At 44.1% G+C, this 18625-nt stretch overlaps 1 protein-coding gene across 3 annotated transcripts in view; it reads right to left on the bottom strand.

Annotated features, from left to right (window-relative positions):
- Cdk15 (cyclin dependent kinase 15) overlaps positions 1-18625 on the bottom strand; it is a 100259-nt gene that overhangs the window by 50424 nt on the left and 31210 nt on the right. For 2 of the 3 annotated variants that reach the window (XM_052749547.1, XM_052749548.1), the window contains 3 exons: positions 18304-18427; positions 16572-16692; positions 1328-1421 (listed from right to left, as the gene is read on the bottom strand). In XM_052749547.1, coding sequence (XP_052605507.1) covers positions 1328-1421; positions 16572-16692; positions 18304-18427 — 339 coding nt within the window. The remainder of the gene's footprint in view (positions 1-1327; positions 1422-16571; positions 16693-18303; positions 18428-18625) is intronic. The other variant, XR_008220840.1, reaches the window with a different exon arrangement.

Below are 18625 nucleotides of genomic sequence, written 5' to 3'. Positions count from 1 at the left end.
CATTTATCTGTCTTTTCAAAGATTGGTCATTTTGTTGTTGTTGTTTGTCTGCTTTTTTGTTTTTTCAAGACAGGGTTTCTCTATGTAGCCATGGCTGTCCTGGAACTTGCTCTGTAGACCAGGCTAGTCTTGAACTCAGAGATTTGCCTGCCTTTGCCTCCCAAGTGCTGGTATTAAAGGCGTGTGTCACCACTGCTTGGCTAACATTGGTCATTTCTTTGTGATTTAAAAAAAAAATTAATATCCTTTCTTGCTTTTTAAAAATATATACAGAACACCATAGCCGGGCGGTGGTGGCGCACACCTTTAATCCCAGCACTCGGGAGGCAGAGGCAGGCGGATCTCTGTGAGTTCGAGGCCAGCCTGGTCTACAGAGCGAGATCCAGGAAAGGCGGAAAGCTACACAGAGAAACCCTGTCTCGAAAAACCAACCAAACAAACAAACAAAAAAACAACAAACCATGATTACCTACAATCTATTAGGCAAAAGATGGCCAGACACCTAATTTATCAAATCTGTTTGTAACTTGGTACACATTGACCCACCTGGCAAATTTTAGATATACTTTACCAAAATAGGAAAAATCATCAAAAAAAAAAAAAAAGTGAATAGACAGTCTGGTTATATCACTGACTATAAAGCAAAGAAAATCAAAGCATACCTCAGTGCAAATGAAGTCAAGAAAATAATAAGGAAAGAAATGGAAATACGCACACATACATTCATACACATACATACACACATTCATATAGACATGCACACACGCACACATTTATACACACATGCACACACACATATGCACACGCTATACACACCCACGCTCGCACATATATTCATACACATATGGGCACACACCAAGGTCTTCAGCATCTTAGGCATCACGCTCGTGTGCAGGAGCATGACAGATTCTATACTTCCCTTACACTAACATGAGAGGTGTGTTATCTGAGGTTCTAGGAAAATTTGGTGTCCTGCCTCCTGTTGGTGAAGACGCAGGCCAAAGCTCCAGTAGAATTAAAGTGAAGGCTGGCAGGTCAGGGACCGCCAAGTGGGATTGGCAGAAACTGCTGCTGGGGACGGAGAAAATATTACTAACGTAGGAAGCAGGAGACCCAGATGTCTTCAGTGGGGTGGTATGGGACAGCAGGGATTCCTAAACACTTGTCCCAAAGGAACTCGTTCTGCGGCAAACATCATAGCTTCTACAGCCTTAAATACGGCTCAGTGTCTTGAGCAGATGGATTACTTCGTTGTCTCCAAGGCAAATTTGGCTCCGAGTCTGCAACGGAGGTATTTCTTTTTTCTTATAAGGAATTTTTGTCTTACCTCCCAGATCTTCTCCAGCTGTTCCAGGATGTTAGAAACCCCGGGAAACAAAGGTTGACCCTGGAACATTTCAATAAAGATGCAGCCTGCACCCCTAGCAAAGGAAAGGAGAGACTTATAAGGAGGCCATGCATAGAAAACCTAACATCTACAATGTCTCCTTCTGAGAAATACTTGGGAGACTGTTAAATAGGGCCATGTGTTATTAAAAGCCCAGAGCCAGGAAAGCTCCTCAACGAGGACAGTAAAAGCAAAGAGATTTTGTAAAGTGAAGTAAGGCCAGCCAGGAGTAGGCTCCATTATAAACCTTAAGTCACCCAAGCTCAACAGCTCCCCATTCTGTGGGGGTGGGAAAGCCCCGAATCCCTAATTTAAATCATTAAACCTAAGATGCTATCAGCTTAAGATGCTAGTGTATGTGCCATTAAGAGAGAAAAGCACATTGCCTCATAACTACATACAATTACTCTGTCAATTAAAACCTTAAAAATGCTTTTGAAGACTGCAACCCTTTCTCTGCTGTCTGTCTGTCTGTCTGTCTGTCTGTCTGTCTCTCTCTCTCTCTCTCTCTCTCTCACACACACACACACACACACACACACACACACACACACACTCACACTTCACAAATCCTATTATGATGTGATCAAACTTTATTTTCTCCTTACTGGAAGGGTAGTGATAAACTTAATTAAGCGTAGATTACTTTCTAATATATCATACTCGTACATGCAAAAATATGGAACATTAAATGAAATAAATTGGTTTAGGGGTTCCTTAAAACTTCTGCACAGTCAGCATTTGACTCAGACTCGCTGATGTGCTAACCCACGGCCTCATCCTCTATATCGAGAGGCTGGTGAGGCGACAAGTCTTAAAATAAGACATAAAGGAACCAAGAGTCGTGGGTGCTGGCTCCCAAATGGTTCTGCAATTATACTGCCAGCTTACTCTTGACTCCTGCTGGAAGAATGTTGCTAAACACGTCTGATTCACTCTCCCAACCATTTGGCTCCCAGGGGTTTAAAATGAAGCATACCTTCTTGTTTGTGGGTTTTCTTTCACTCACCAACATTCGTTCGTGAGTTTTTATTTTTCCAAGAGTTTTTTTATGTGCACGTGTGAGTACCTGCATGTATGTATGTATACCAAATGTGTGCCTGGTGCCCACGGAGGCAAGAAAGAGCACATCAGATTCCCTGGGATTGGAGCTGCACACGATTGTGAGCTGCCATGTGGGTGCTGGGACTGGAACCCAGGTCCTCTGAAAGAGCACTGTGCACTCTTAAACTCTGAGTCACTTCCCCAGCCCCTCCCTAATTTATTCTGCCATTCTTGTGACATGGAAAAAATTTTAAGTAAAACTTTTTTTTTTTTTTTTTTGGTTTTTCGAGACAGGGTTTCTCTATGTAGCTTTGCGCCTTTCCTGGAACTCATTTGGTAGCCCAGGCTGGCCTCGAACTCACAGAAATTCACCTGCCTCTTGCCTCCCGAGTGCTGGGATTAAAGGCGTGCGCCACCACCACCCGGCCAAGTAAAACATTTTTATTGTAAATGATTACAGTATTAAATATGTATTATAAGTTTCATTTGAATTACAGTCTTAAGTACTATTCATACATAAGTTTTTACTTTCTGTAGACTCTAGACATATTCTGTTTAATTTGCTTTTTGATGATTGTGTTGGGGAAAGCCTATTTCTTGACAATTAAATGTAAAACTCATTCTTATCTGTGTTTTGTCTGAGGCTAGGGGATGTGTTAAGAGAAAGATTGCAATGTAACTCTGTCTGATGTTACATAGACAAAGGCTATTTCTATGGCCTGTTTGTTTGTTTGTTTGTTTTGTTTGGGTTTAATACACTGGATCATTCTTAGGATTTTGTTGTTGTTTTTTTTAATTTTTTTTTTTTTTTTCAAGACAGGATTTCTCTGTGTAGTTTTGGTGCCTGTCCTGGATCTCACTCTGTAAACCAGGCTAGCCTCGAACTCACAGAGAGTCACCTGGCTCTGCCTCCTGAGTGCTGGGATTAAAGGCATGCTCCATCACCACCCAGCCTCATTCTTAGGATTTTGTGGGAAAGTAGATTAGACTGAGCTTGGCAAGCATTTTCTCTCTCCATCCCTCCAGAAACAGGCTATTTTTATTCTGATTAAAAAAAAATCAGAATAATTTTTCTAAATCAGTTTTTGCTGTACAGAGATACTTTAGATGGGATCAAACATTTTGATCAGACAGATGAAGCCTGTGTGTCTGGTAAAGAACACCTTGGAGTGGGTTTTTAGAATTATTGTTATTTTAATGTTTTCCATTAGTTTATGCATAAATATTCATGTTCTTGAGGGGGTGTGGTGACCCATACCTGTAATTCCAGCACTATGGAGGCTGAGACTGGGGAACTGCAAGTTCAAGCCCAGCTAGGGCTATATAACAAGTTCCATGCCAGCCTAGGGTACAGAGTGAGACCCTGTCTCAAATTAAAGAAAGAAAGATTTATTCATTTTTTTTTTTTTTTGTCTTTTGAGAACAGCTACAGAGGCGAATGGACAAAATAGGAGCCTGTGGTTTGGTTAAAACCTTTGCTACAACTGGTCAAGTAGGGGATGGGGCAAGAGAGACACAGTTGGCTAGTGTCACCAAATGGCCTCCACATGCTCACCCTTAACGGGACACCTTTGTCAAACTCCCCTGTAGGACGAATTGCTAAATGGTCTTATTAATAAAAAACCTGGAGCCAAATATTAGGGTTAAAACCGAGTGATCAGAAAAGCAGAAAGAAGCCAGCCACGTTCTTACTGCTTGGAGATCCTCCGCCAAAGAGACCTACTTCCTGTCTACCCACGCCTATATGCCTTGCTGTTCTGCCATCTCATTTCCTCTTTCTGCCCAGCTACATCACTTCCTCTTCCTGCCCAGCTCTGTCACTTCCTGTCTGTCTGTACAGACCTCTAGACCTTTATAGTTAACCAGTGTTGGAATTTAAGGCGTGTGCCACCACACCTGGCTCTGTTCCCAATGTGGGCTTGAACTCACAGAGATTCATATGGATCTCTGCCTCCCAAGTGATAGGATTAAAGGCGTGTGCCACCATTGCCTGACTTCTATGTTTAATATAGTGACTGGCTTTTTTCCTCCGATCCTCAGATAAACTTTATTGGGGGACACAGATAAAATATCACCACACTCCCCCTTGTTCTAAGGCTCAGGAGACATGGAAGAAAAGGAAGCTGGAAGAATGTAAGAGCTGGAGGATGAGGAAGAGTGTTGGACGGTACTGTCTCCTGGACATGAAATAGCGGCTGCACTCATACACTCCAGCAGCTGTGGCTACCTGCGCAGGACCTGCAGGCTGTATGAGAGGATGAGGAGGCGGGAGGGACATGCTGGGTCTTCTGGGGGCAGTGGGAGTTGAAAAAAAAAAACACAAACAAAACCACTCTCGGCCCTTCCCCCAGAATCTACCACCACCACAACAAAATAACCCAATATAGTTATTTCTAAGTGTAAGCCTACAGTTCACCTATTTTTCCCCCCATCCTCCCAAGAAGGCTTTCATTGCCTAAAGCAAGTGTCTCTCTTTCATGGCATTTTCTTCTTACGGTGCTAGGAGCCAAACCTGGGTTTCTGGAATGTTAAGTAAGCACTCTTGCCGATGAACCGCCCCCTTGACCCGAATTGTGTTTTATACTTGTGACTGTGGGAAGCCAAGAAAGAAGCCTTTTTGTTAGACCATTTCAAGGTATCCATTATCTTCTGCACAAGGATGACATGCAAAGTTATATAAAGTATACTTTGGCAAGACCGAGAACATTCGGGTCATCATGTAAGCTCTAGGATATAGCACAAGGTCTTTGTGTTAAAGAGATAAAATGCTAGTGTTTAGTTAAAATTCTCCATTTGCAAATCAAGGTAGCTTGAAACCTTTATCTAACAAATCTAGAGTCTAAGGACACTCATATACATATTATATATAGGATATATACAATTATATATATGTATACAATCCGTATATACACATGTATATGTTTCTATACATGCTTTTTAAACATAAGACAAACAAAATTCTGAATCAATTATGTTTCAGTACCTGGAAGATCCGTTAAGTACCATCAGTACTTGAATCAATATTTAATTATTTTATCTGACGTTTTCTTTAAAACAAAGAGGGCTAGTGCTCAAACACTTGCACAGGTATTGTACTCAATGAGTTTGAGCTACACGTTCTAAAGCTGAAAGGCATTTCTGGGTATAACAGTTGTTCGGAAAACAATCCAGTCCGTTGTCCTGCTATGAAATTGGTTTTTCAGAACCGTGCTAGCTTTTATTTCTTATTCAACTTAAGAACACAGGTCTTAAATGCTGGGCAGTAGCAGCACAGGCCTTTTACCCGAGCACTTGGGAGGCAGAGTCAGGCAGATCTCGGAGTTCGAGGCCAGCCTGGTTTACATAGTGAGTTCCAGGACAGCTAGGGCCACACAGAGAAACTGTCTCAAAAAGTCAGAAAACCAACATAACAAAAACAACAAAAAGCCAACCGACCAACCAAACAAACAAACAAACAAACAAACAAACAAACAAACAAAAATCCAAGAAATCAAACCAAACACCCAGGGTCTGGAAACTCTCAATTGTTCGGCCTACCCCAGACTTTCTCCACATCCAGGTCCAGCTAAGGAGCCGGCTCCCACCTCCTTTCATTCTTTTGGCTCTGTTTTCAGTCACTGTTCTGTAACTCTTCGTACCCCTCTTTTCCTATCCGGTGGGGTTTTCAGTCTATGGAGCTTCTGGGGGCCGGAGTGGGGTGAGAAGAGGCAGCCCCTGGGATGGAGGTGTCTCAGTGGGAGACAAGGAGCCGGTGGCCTGGAACAGCGCATCCTTCCAGAAGGGCGAGTTGGCAGGGGCCAGTTGACGGCTCCCGATGTTGGTCTTTAGTCAAGTTAGAGCAAACAGCTTCAGCGTTTCCTGCATTTTCTGGCTCTCTCCCGAATTTTTTTTTCTCTCTATTCTAAGCATGAACGAATTCTTCCAGAAGAGAGAAAGAGATTCCTCAAATTCCTTAGGCGATCCCCTGGGGGCCAAAACCATCTCGGGAGTTTTTTAGCTTTTCAGAGAGGCAAGGAGCATATAAAAATTCTGCTGGGAGAAATGAATCCGTATTTCATTTTTTTACTGTTGAAGTTAATTTGGAGTGACGCGATATACAGCCATCAAATGACATCTCCTGCTACTCGCCGGGCGCCACGGTCTATAGTTGAAAGTTTTCGGCCAGAAACCTGACAGTGTAGAATAAAGCAGGGTCGGCTTTGGCTTTCCTTAACTGGGGAGCCAGCATCCACCTGAAGTCTACACCAAAGAGAGGACCCTGTGTTTCAAAACCAAGCCATCCTTCAAACTCAGTGTGCTACGCGCTGGAGGGATCGCTCAGTGGTTAGAGCACTGGCTGCTCTTCCAGAGGACCAGAGTTCTATTCCTAAGCAACCACATCGGGCAGCTCATGACCTCTAATAACCCCAGCTCTGGGGGATCCAAGATCCTCTTCTGGCCTCCATGGATATGCACATACGTCACACACAAATAAAAGCAAATCTTAATAAAAAACCTCAGTGTAGTTCACTAGGGCACACCTTGAAAACATTATGCTAAACGAAAAGAAGCCAGACATGGAAGGACAAGTATTGTATGATTCCAGCACCGATTATGTGAAGCACTTGCAACAGGTGAACTCACAGATGTGCAGAAAATGGCCCGGTGGTTCCCAGGGGCTGATGGGAAAGTTAGTGGGAATTTACTGTTTAGTGAGTACCGTTTCAACACGAGGATAATGGAAGGTTCTAGAGATGGACGGAAATGATGATCAAACAGCACAAATGTACTGAATGCCCCTGAATTGTTACTTAAAATGGCTACACACGCTGTTTTATGTTGTGTACATTTAAATATCACTCTGCCCTCCAAAGCAAACAAACAAAAAAATCACCACATAAAGTTTGTAACTTTCTCCTTAAAGTCCCTAATAAGGACCTTTTAAGGTCTGAAAGGGATAAGGAAGAAGACAGGCAGGAGAAAGTATTGGGAGACTAGAGAACACTGGCTAAGAACGTTTGTCCCAATTCACCAGAGCCGGGTGCCTTTGCCCTGGGCCCCCGACTTACAGTGTGGCCGCCAGTGCTCCCAAAGAGCCCTGATTGCTTCCCTTAAGACAAAGCAGTGGCTGCTGTCATCTGCTCCCCACAAAGGACATTCAGTCCAGTGCTGGAGGGCTGCATAGAGTGCCTCGCAGAACAGAACTCCCCTCCGACCCCCACTTTTCCTCCTCTCTGCCCATTCCTTCTCTTATCACCCAGGAAAGGAAACCGTGAGAGGGAGGGGATCTCAGTGTGAACCCCCAGTTCTTAGCAATGACTTGGAAGTGAACAGGCAGAAAACTCAGGGGTGGTGCCTGCCAATCTATTTCTGTTACTCTTTTAGTTTTGCTAGGCAAACAAGTGTGGGGGGAGTAGAAATGATGGAAGTGATTTTAATTTATAATTTTGATTTTTGTTTTGTTTTGCTTTGGTTTTTTTTTGAGACAGGGTTTCTTGTGTAGTTTTGGTGCCTTTCCTGGGTCTTGCTCTGTAGACCAGGCCGGCCTTGAACTCACAGAGATCCGCCTGGCTCTGCCTCCTGAGTGCTGGGATTAAAGGCGTGTGCTACTGCCGCCTGACTTTAATTTATAATTTAATATTTTCTTAAAAGTGGGCATGTTTGCCACAGAGCACATGTGGAGGTCGGAGGACAACTCTGTGGAGTTGGTTAGAATTCCTACCCACTCCCGCAGCTCCATGACCATGTATGAGCTGTCCAGCAGCCTGGCTTAGCCATCCTAGGGCCTTACTGTAAGGATTCTGTGTATGCGCAGCTCGGCGCCTTATTACGTCATCAGCAGGCCACTGCGTCCCAGCCTAAAAGCTGGATGTGCATGCCCATGTGCTCTCTCGGTCTCTGTCTCTCTCTCTCTCTGCGCCTCTCTGCACCCCTCTCTTTCTGTTTCCTCTCCGCCAGGCCTGGCTTCTCCTGTCCTATCCCCTCTTCTCTCTAATACAGCCCATTCTAACTCTGGTAACCATGGCTCGTGATTCCTCCGCCTGTGACTCTTCTGCCCCGGTATCCAGCGCCAGCCACTAGCACCGCCGTATACCCTTTCACTTACGTCCTCCGTAATCACGTAATCCTGCCTGATCACATAATCTGCGAGCAGCGTGATCGCATAATCTATGTGCATTCGTGGTGTAGCTACGTAAGCCCATATGCGCGTGTGTGGAGGGGGGACCTATAAAAAACGGGTTCCACCTATTCCTTCCCTCTCTTCCTGCACGGTCATTCCATAGGCCTGTGCACGTCTTTTCTATTCCCTTCCCTTAATAAACTCTTATAGTGGGTTTTGTTGTGCCTCGTGGCTTCCCTCGCATGGTAAACAGCTTAATAAATAACACTGGGTATCTAACTCGGGTTGTCAGGCTTATGCGGCAAGTTCCTTTACCTGCTGAGCCATCTCACTGGCTGAATAGTATTCTTTATTACTCAGTTTCCCCCAGGATCCAATCTAGGGCCATGGACTGCATGTAGATGAGACGTCTCTTTAATCTGGAATAGTTCTCTCCCTTGTCTTGTCTTCTAAAACTCTGATTCCAGAGCTGGGTATGCAGTGCTGGTAGACTGCTTGCCTAGCATGTGCAAGGCACATGCAGGGTTCAAGTCCTAGGATCACCACTAGGAAAATAATTGAACCAAAACAAAACCAAAAGAAAAAACACCTTTGATTTTCCAAAGATCATAGGCCACTTGCTTTAATAGACTGTTCCTTAAATTGGCTTATCTGGTCGGGTGGTGGTGGCACACACCTTTAATCCCAGCACTTGGGAGGCAGAGGCAGGCGGATCTCTGTGAGTTCGAGGTCAGCCTGGTCTATAGACTGAGTTTCAGGACAGGCTCCAAAGCTACACAGAGAAAGCCTGTCTCGAAAAACAACAACAACAACAGAAAAGTTGGCTTGTCTGTTACTTTCTCGTGGTCTGAGGTGGGTAGACTTCCCTTCTCCTGGACCACCACATGAATGCCATCAGGTTCTCAGTACATCTTAGTAGGAAGCGCATGTCAGTCTTGCCATTATTCGTTCTATTCACTTTCACTGCTGCTGTTAAGGTGTGGTCTGCCAAGTTTCTCTGCCCTCAAGTTCCTGTTTTCTCTGTGTAATTGATGTGTAACCTGTGAAGCCCTGCTTGGTGGCATGGAAATGTCTCATTCCTCAGCGGACATTCCCCTTTTAGTCAAGCGCCAGTGACTCTCGTTCCAATGAAGTGCTACTGTATGGGTTGCAGAATAGCGATTTGTCAACTGTATCGGGGATTTTTGTTGGTCTGTTTCTCCTTCTGTCATTAGTTGGCATTCTACAGTGGGCGTGGGGTGGGGGTGGGGCTTCTCAGCCCTCTGGCTAGCAAGCCAGCTGTCTCCAGTATGGGCTCTTTACTCACTAGGCTGTAATTAATTCCTCTCATAATTCACTTTGATGTTAAAAGTGTCCCAGATTTGACCAGAGGAAGCGTCTTCAGAATGCTTCCCATGTCCTTTTGACATGTCTCCATTTACTACTGTGTGTCATTTTTCTAAGAACACATTTTGGCCCAACAAGATGTTCCAAGTCCCTTTTTCACTCCCCTAAAATCAGATAATTCCTCCCAAGAGCCGTAGTTCTTTTTAGTAGAGAGTGATATAAAGAATTCAAGATCTAAATGGTAGTCCAACACTCAGGTAAGATACATCACTGGTGCTTGAATAAAAGGGAAATGTTCGCTGAGGAATGAGACATTTACATGCCACAATAAATAAGTAAACAAACAAACAAATAGAACAGGGTGCCAAAGTTTAAAAAATTGTTTTTGGGAGCTGGAAAGATGGCTCTTGCAGAGGACTTAGGTTTGTTTTCTAGCACCCAGGCAGCCTCAAACTCACTGAGTAGCTGGAGGTGACCTTGAACTCTGTATCCTCACATCTTTACCCCCTCCCTAGAGCTGGGCTTATGGGGACACACCACCACACCTGATGCTGGGGACTGAAGGTGGGTTCTGTCTGTGCAAGTTCTCTACCAGTTGAGCTGCTCCATTTCCTACTCTTAACAAACGTCTTAAAGGAAAACATTTCCAGGTTGCATTCCAGAAGAATCCAGCGTGTGCGGATCCTTTGGGGTAGGGATGGTGAAAACGCTTTCGTTCAGTTCCATTGCCTGTGGTGCGGCAGGAACCAGACATGATGTCTCTGAATGTATTTGTTGAGGTAGTGGGTGCAAGGGCCAAGAGAAGCAATCAACGATAAAGGAGATTTACAAGGGCTTTTGCTTTGGCTATGTAAGGCCTTAAACAGAAAGTTATAAAACCTTACCACAGTCGTTGAAGAAGACTGAAGCAAATGGAAAGACAGGTCATGCTCAAAACGTGGAAGTCAAGCACCACGGTGCACACTTACAAGGAGGTAGAAGTGGGAAGATTCGGAGTTCTGGGTTATCCTCAGCTACACAGAGTCTGAGACCAGCCTGGCCTACATGAATACATGAGACACTCACTCTGTCTCTGTCTCTGTCTCTCTTACTTTCTCTCCATTTATATATATAAATACATATCTATAAAAGGAAGAGCTCGATTATTTCCAGAATATTCTATACATTGTGTGAAATTCTAATGAAAACCTCATTAGGAATTTTCATGTAACTGGAAACACTGAGTCTAAAATTATATATATATATATATATATATATGTATATGTATATGTATATGTATATATTAGAAAGGAATGAGTCAAGACATTCATGTGTGTGGTGTTCATGAGTATGTGTAAGGTGTGTGTATTGCCAGGGGGTGGTGGAGCAGGGATACGCATAGAGTCCAGAAGTCAGTACCTAGTGTCTTCCTCGACTGTTCACCAACTTATTCCTTAAGACAGGGCCTCACAGAACCTGAAGTTCTCTGATTCAGCCAGCCTAGCTGACCAGCAAATCCCAGGGACCTTCCTGTCTGTGGGAGCCCACAGAGGTTTCCTAGTGAGATCCGAGCTTGCTTCACCCAGCAGGGCTGCATAAGGGGATGGACTCACCAAGTGTGTGGTTACCAGGTGTTTGGAAGTATCTGCACTTGTCTGTGCTGGGGGGGGGGGTGTCTTTTGCTCCACCCCTTGGCATTCCTATAAAAAGACCAAAGGGGCCAGTGGATATTGATCCAGGCCCTCCCGAGGCTATCCTGTGTTTTTAGCTGTCTCTTTCCCCTCTATATTTCTATCTAAATCTCTTATCCCTCTCTTCTCAAGAGTATCCTGGGGAAAAAGGTGGGGGCAGCCCCCCCCACCTGTCTTAGCCTCCCCAGCACTGAGATTATAGATGCATGATATCATGCCTGGCTTTTTGTTTTGTTTTCACATGGGTTCTGGGGAGCTAAATTCACATTCTCATGTTAGTGTAGAAAGATGACTTTATCCACTAAGCCATCTCCCTGGCCTCTTAAGAGATTCATGAAGGGTGAGACTTGTCCTGTGAACTATCAATTATTATTATAAAGCTATGGAAATGAATACGTTGGCAGAGGAATGGATGAACTGATCTCAGTGAGACAGAATAGAGAACTCAGAAACAGACCAGGTATTTATAGACACTTGATCAGGAAGAGATTTGACACGTTCCCAGGAATGTTCAAGGTCAAGCCAGTGACTTGCTGGCACAGAGATGGCAGGGCTCATAAGCCTCCAGCCCTAGCTGAGGACCTAGTGATGGCTGATGGATGCTGGGGATGCGGTTTGAAGGGTGTGGCCCTAGCATTGACCATACTCCAGTGGATGGTGCCACACCCAGGAGTATATGGGCAGCATAAACAGGACACAGTGAGTTCTTAAAAAACAGAAGAAATGATGTAAGGAGGGGAGTTGGGGGAGTGGATCTGAGTGGTGGTAAGGGGAGAGCCGGGTGTGTGTGTGTGTGTGTGTGTGTGTGAGAGAGAGAGAGAGAGAAAATGATTAAAATATACTGCATGCACATAGGAAATTCTCAAAGAATTAATAAAATATCATATTTAAAAAAAAAGAAATTTGGCATGGCAGATAGCATAAGAAACTGGAACTGGACACATGAACCTCAGAGCTGGATTATGGCTCGTCACCACAATAAAAACAACAACACAAAAACATAGCGGACACAAAACCGAAAACCAACGTTAACATCCGAGATGGGGATTAACAGGAAATGGATGAGTCTTAGAACTCATTACATTCGGGGGAAAAACAAGCCACAGAAGACTGAATCCAATATAATACTATTTTTACAATGCTCACTGTAAGCCTGGCAAGATGGCACCCGATGACCTGGAGGACCCAGACAGTAGAAGGAGAGAACCAACTTCTGCAAGCTGTCCTCTGACCTCATATTTGAGCTGCTGTACTCATCTCCTACCCCCAATAAATACATAAATGTAATTAAAAAATTATTTCTAGAAGATCAAAAGTAGGCAAAAATAGTTTAAAGAATTTTTAAGAATATAAACAAAATGGGAAACTATTGTTTCTAAAGGGGGAGGGGAGGGACTGCAGACTACTGAAGCTCAGGACGAAGCCCCTTCGGTGGAGGGCAGGCTGGCAGGGGAGGAGCACCATAGTGGGACAGCGTCGACTGTGCTGTAGCCCTCGCACGCACGGGGTGTTGGGGTTGTGTGTTACTTTTCTTAAGCTGCCCCGGTGTTCTAGGTGTGATGTCACTGCATAAACATTTTCCATGGGAGCTGTCTTTTACAATACAGGATGTTAAGCAGCATCCCTACCCATGCCTTCCACCAGCTATGACAACAAAGATCTCCAGACATTGCCAGATGTCCCCTGGAGGGTAAAATCGCCCCAATTGAGAATCACTGATCTACCTATATATGTTACATATATATATCTCATTGTTTTAAAGAGTCTATAATAAAACAAAGTTTAAAATTGACGGGTAGAAGCTCCACTCTGCCTGTAAAACACAAGCAGGAAGGCATCATGATGAGCAGGGCGTGCCTGAGCCTGCTGAAGGCCTTTGAAGTTGAGCCGTGTAGGCTGACAGCCCCAGAGCAGTTGAGGAGCAGGTGACAGATCTCGAAATGGCTCCCAGTATCAGAGGCCCACAACTGGTTATACTGGGCGGGGGGGTCTTCATTTTTTAATTATTTGAGACGTCTAAAAGTTTAGCCCTGCTTAAAAATTACCTGCTTAATTAAAAAAAAAAAATCTATTACTGGCACGTGCTTCAGATACAGAACCCACAGGATCTAAGCTGGATCTGACCTGAAAGCCTCCGCTCCTGAGGACTAGCTTTCCTAGTTCCAGAAGGTGCTATATGAGCTTCCAAGGCAAGGAAGCAGTCAACAGTCCTTCCTAGCTGTGATGCCTGTGAGCCAGAACAATGACCAGCAAGACAAGCTATCCCTACGGGTGCAATAGGCACGCATTTCTTGGTAGCAACCAACAGCTCTCTGATTGGACTCCACACCTGCTTAACAGAGGGAAATCATGCCTGGCACTGGAAACCTAGGCAACTACCAAGGCTAGTGAGGTCACAGGTCTTAGAGGAGAGCCCACTCTGCTTATTTTATTAAACCAGCATAATTCTTAACTGCATTCTAAATACTTATCCTTATATTCACAAATAACCGCATCTTTCACTCCTCATCAAAGAAGCTTCTCCTTCTCAAAAGACAGACCATTACAGAAAACCACAACTGTAGACATGCAGAGAACAGCTGGTCAGGGGTGCCTATCCCCAGTGAATACACTATAACACAGCTCCTACACCTAAAGCCCAGGACGAACGGAGAAGGGGGAGCAGAAAGACTGTAAGAGCCAGAGGACCAGGAATTCTGCTGTGAGGCTGTCTCCTAGAAGTGACAGGGAAGCTATACCCCGTAACGTTTCAATAATATGGCTGCCTAAACAAGACCTGACCAAGGCTAACAGCAACAGAACGATAACATGGAGGGGTCAAATCACAGGGCCCTGCTCCTAGACAAAGAACGACAGGCAGCTAAGGTATTCTGAGAGCTGGAAAATTAGCCTTCCCCTGGGATGAGCTCCCTAATTGGTTTTCCAATACCAGGTGGTCAGCCCTGAAATCATATACATACAAGCAACACTGAATGGACTCAGCAGGTGGTATTTATATATTTAGGATCTATCTATCTATCTATCTATCTATCTATCTATCTATCTATCATCTATCTATCTATCTATCTATCTATCTATCTATGTATCTATCATCTATCTATCTATGTATCTATCATCTATCTATCTATCTATGTATCTATCATCTATCTATCTATCTATGTATCTATCATCTATCTATCTATCTATGTATCTATCATCTATCTATCTATGTATCTATCTATCATCTATCATCTGTCTATCTATGTATCTATCTATCTGCATGTTCTTACATATATTAAAGAAAGAGAGACCATGAATTTGCAAGGAATTGAGGAGAGAGACATAAAAGAGGTTGGAATGAGAAAAGGTAAGGGGGAATGAAGTAATCATACTTAATTAATTTTAAAAAACCTTCTGTTAGCAGAATAAAAAGAAAAATGCTATCTCATCACGGTCAAATCAAATAACAGCTGGACTTTAAAAATATCATTTTGAAGAAAAAACACTGTGGTGATATTGTGTTCCCCAAAATATTGTGCACCCTAATAAACTTATCTGGGGTCAGAGAACAGAACAGCCACTAGATATAGAGGCCAGAAAATGGTGGCACACACGCCTTTAATTCTATCACTTGGGAGGCAGAGATCCATTCGGATCTCTGTGAGTTCAAGGCCACACTGGAAACAGCCAGGCATGGTGACTCACGCCTTTAATCCCAGGAGTGATGGCAGGAAGCAGTAAGGTATATAAGGCGTGAGGACCAGGAATTAGAAGCTTTTGGCTGGTTAAGCTTTTAGGCTTTTGAGCAGCACAGTTCAGCTGAGAGGCATCCAGTCTGAGGAAACAGGATCAGCTGAGGAATTGGCAAGGTGAGGTGGCTGTGGCTTGTTCTGCTTCTCTGATCTTCCAGCATTCACCCCAATACCTGGCTCTGAGGGTTTTTTTTTATTAATAAGACCCTTTAATATTCATGCTACAAAACACTATTATTGATTTTTAAAAGTGGAGTCCGTGTTTATTATATAAAGCCTATTTTCTAAGACCCTAGAAAAGGCCCACATATAATATATTTTATTGCCTTTGAGAAGTTGACTAGACCTGTGAAGTCATTATACACCTTACTGTGATCCCCACATGACTGGGTTAGCTCTGGAAGGAAGAGCGAAAGAGCGGAGGGGTGTGGGGTGGGGGTGGCAGATGGCTGGATGGGTCAAGGGGCCTCTTGCTAGGCCTGACTTTTGAGTTTGATTCCCCAGAACCCACATAGTGAAATCAGAGAGCTGACTGACAGTGTTGCCCTCTGACCTCCATAAACTAACCCCCAATACATAATAAGTGAAATGTAAGACCCCCGTAATGTGGTATTCCTGCTCTAGGATAAAAAGTGTACGAGGGTACACTACTGTACCCTAGTAATCCTCAAGCCTCCAGCTCGCAGGCTCAAACCATGGTCCCATTCAGCCTGTGATGGGGAGAGTGTATCATCCTTATTTTAATATTAATTTTATTATGTGTGTATATGTCTGTCTGTCTATCTGTCTGCTTGCTTGCCTGCCTGCCTACCTGTCTGCCTGTCTTTAATTTGAGGGTGTATGTTTGTCTGTTTCTCTGATGACACGTGATCAAGGAGGGGCAAGGCAAAGGAATCCAGGAGAAAGCTAGGAGGAGGGGTGTGATGCAAAGAGCGCTGGGGGGCAGAAGATGCCTTGGACAAGTCTCTTTGGACCATCATTTCTTTAACTATAAAAATCCATAGAATGCAGCCGGGCGATGGTGGCGCACGCCTTTAATCCCAGCACTCGGGAGGCAGAGGCCGGCGGATCTCTGTGAGTTCGAGGCCAGCCTGGGCTACCAAGTGAGTTCCAGGAAAGGCGCAAAGCTACACAGAGAAACCCTGTCTCGAAAAACAAAAACAAACAAAAAAAAAATCCATAGAATGCAAAAATCAAGTGAGAAATGTATTACAGAGCACCTCATGTTTCAACGCACAAATAATGATTATCCTGTTAAAAATGGAACACAGATGGTTTTTGGGTTTTTTTTTTTTTTTGGCACTAGCTCTTACCATATGTCTAACTCAGAGGAGTACTCCGTGGCTCCCAGCAAAGCGTCAGGTGGCCGGTACCAGAGTGTCACCACTTCTGAAGAGTATGTCTGGCTGGGAATGGACTTGGCTCGAGCAAGACCTGTCCAAAGAGATTGAAGACAGCACTCATTATCCTGGGTCTTTGGGGAGGCATGGTGACACTGTACGGGGGAGAGTAAATGGCAGAGCAGACAACATGAGGGACAACATGCCTCTGGGGGTGTGCCACCAGAAGCACTCGACTCTCCTGGGGTGTGTGTATATTGCATCAAGAAGAGTTCTTAATTTTGACCTGCACTGTAACTAGATGAGGCAGCCAAGTGTGGTCAGGAGACTAAACTCTTGCTTACTTGGTATGAACAGAGGTGATGTGGAACTTCCAGGTCATGCCCTTAGTGGGTGGGTTCTGCTTCTGCTTCCCCCTTCCCTTCCCTCTGAGCCGTGATGAGCTGGGGCTGAGAACTACACAGGAGTATGCCATTGGGCGATGTCTGAAGGACGGTGGAGCCACGTGATGGGTGAAGACACTCCCGGGCTACAGTGACAGCTCCGACCGCCCTGAGTGGAGCTTGTTTCTAGAGCATTACACCACTGTACTGGGGGTCTCTACCGTGGAGAGTTGGTGAATGGCTATCTGCTAAATGCACAAATATTGGGATGAGAGCGATCACCACAAAACGTCCTCCGGATGCCGTGTGACATCCTCCAACAAAGACTGGTTTCTTGTCTCACAAGAACCAGTGTGTCAGAGCTGGGGAGGAAGCCCAGTGGTAGAGTAATTTCCCAGCATGCCTAAGGCCCTAGGTTCAATCCCCACTATTTAAAACAAACAAACAAGGAATAAAAAGACCAAACCAAACAATAATAAAATACTAGAACCAATGCATCAGCCCAGTGTGGTGATGCATACCTTTAGTTCCTGCACTTGGGAGACAGAGCTAGGAGGATTGCTGCCAGTTCAAGGCCAGCCTGGTCCACAAATTAGGTTCTAGGTCAACCAGGGCTACATGGAGAGACTCTGTATCAAAAAAAATTTGCTGAGCATTTAGTACCATACTAGGAATATAATGATAAGCAAAAACAGACTCTCAACTACTTTCTAGTAAAGAAGAATAAAATCTAAAACCACATGTAAGTATATGTATGTATATGTTTATGCATTTCTGTATTATATATCTGTGAATACAAATATAAACTATGATACATGCTAAAATGGAAAGACACTGTTATAGGGGAAGTCTGCATCCTTTGCTAGGAATATAGTCAAGGTGATGTTGACATTTAAGGGCAGAACCAAGTATCATTTCCACTTATGCAGGAGTCCACACTACATTCTAGGGCCAACTTCTCTGTTCTGCTGTCCTGGGATAGCCTTGATCTATTCTGACACAGCTGTCATTATCCACTTAGATATAGAGACAGCACCTAAGTACAGTCTACTCTACTGACGTCACTATCTCAAAAGTGACAGCGGGATCATCTGAGGACCTATTTTAGGCTTCTGGCTAGATGTTTGGATGGAATTCTAAGAAACTTCCACACTCTCCCTCCCTCTTGCCTCACATTTCCTGTATGTCAGTTTAACATCCACGCACAGCATCATGTTCTTGGGCTCTAGTTTTCAAAGGCCAACCCTAGTCAATGCTTCAAACAAATTCATACAAAAGACTCATTGTTCATAGGCCAGAAGGAAACCTGAGGGGCGACTCACCAAAATCAGCCAATTTGAGCTCTCCCAAGTGACTGATGAGCAAGTTCTGAGGTTTCAGGTCCCTGTGAAGAACATGCTGGTGGTGGATGTACGCCAGGCCCCGCAGAAGTTGAAACATGAAAAGCTGGAAGAAATGAACACCATACCTAAGGACACTTGAACCACTGTGTGTTGATTTCGTCTCTAAATCAAAAACATTCCTCTAAAAGAATATAGTGAAAGTGTCTCTTGAGAGATGAAAGAGAGAGAGAGAGAGAGATTTTTAGACTAGTTCAGAAAGAGGGGAAAAGGTCAAGGGAGTCAAGTTAACTACATCCCAAAC

Source organism: Peromyscus californicus, unplaced genomic scaffold (assembly GCF_007827085.1).
Source record: "Peromyscus californicus insignis strain IS unplaced genomic scaffold, ASM782708v3 Scaffold_21__1_contigs__length_65335640, whole genome shotgun sequence".
NCBI lineage: Eukaryota > Metazoa > Chordata > Mammalia > Rodentia > Cricetidae > Peromyscus > Peromyscus californicus.
The sequence above is the reverse complement of the archived record's forward strand: the minus strand, read 5'-3'. Positions and strand labels throughout refer to the sequence as shown.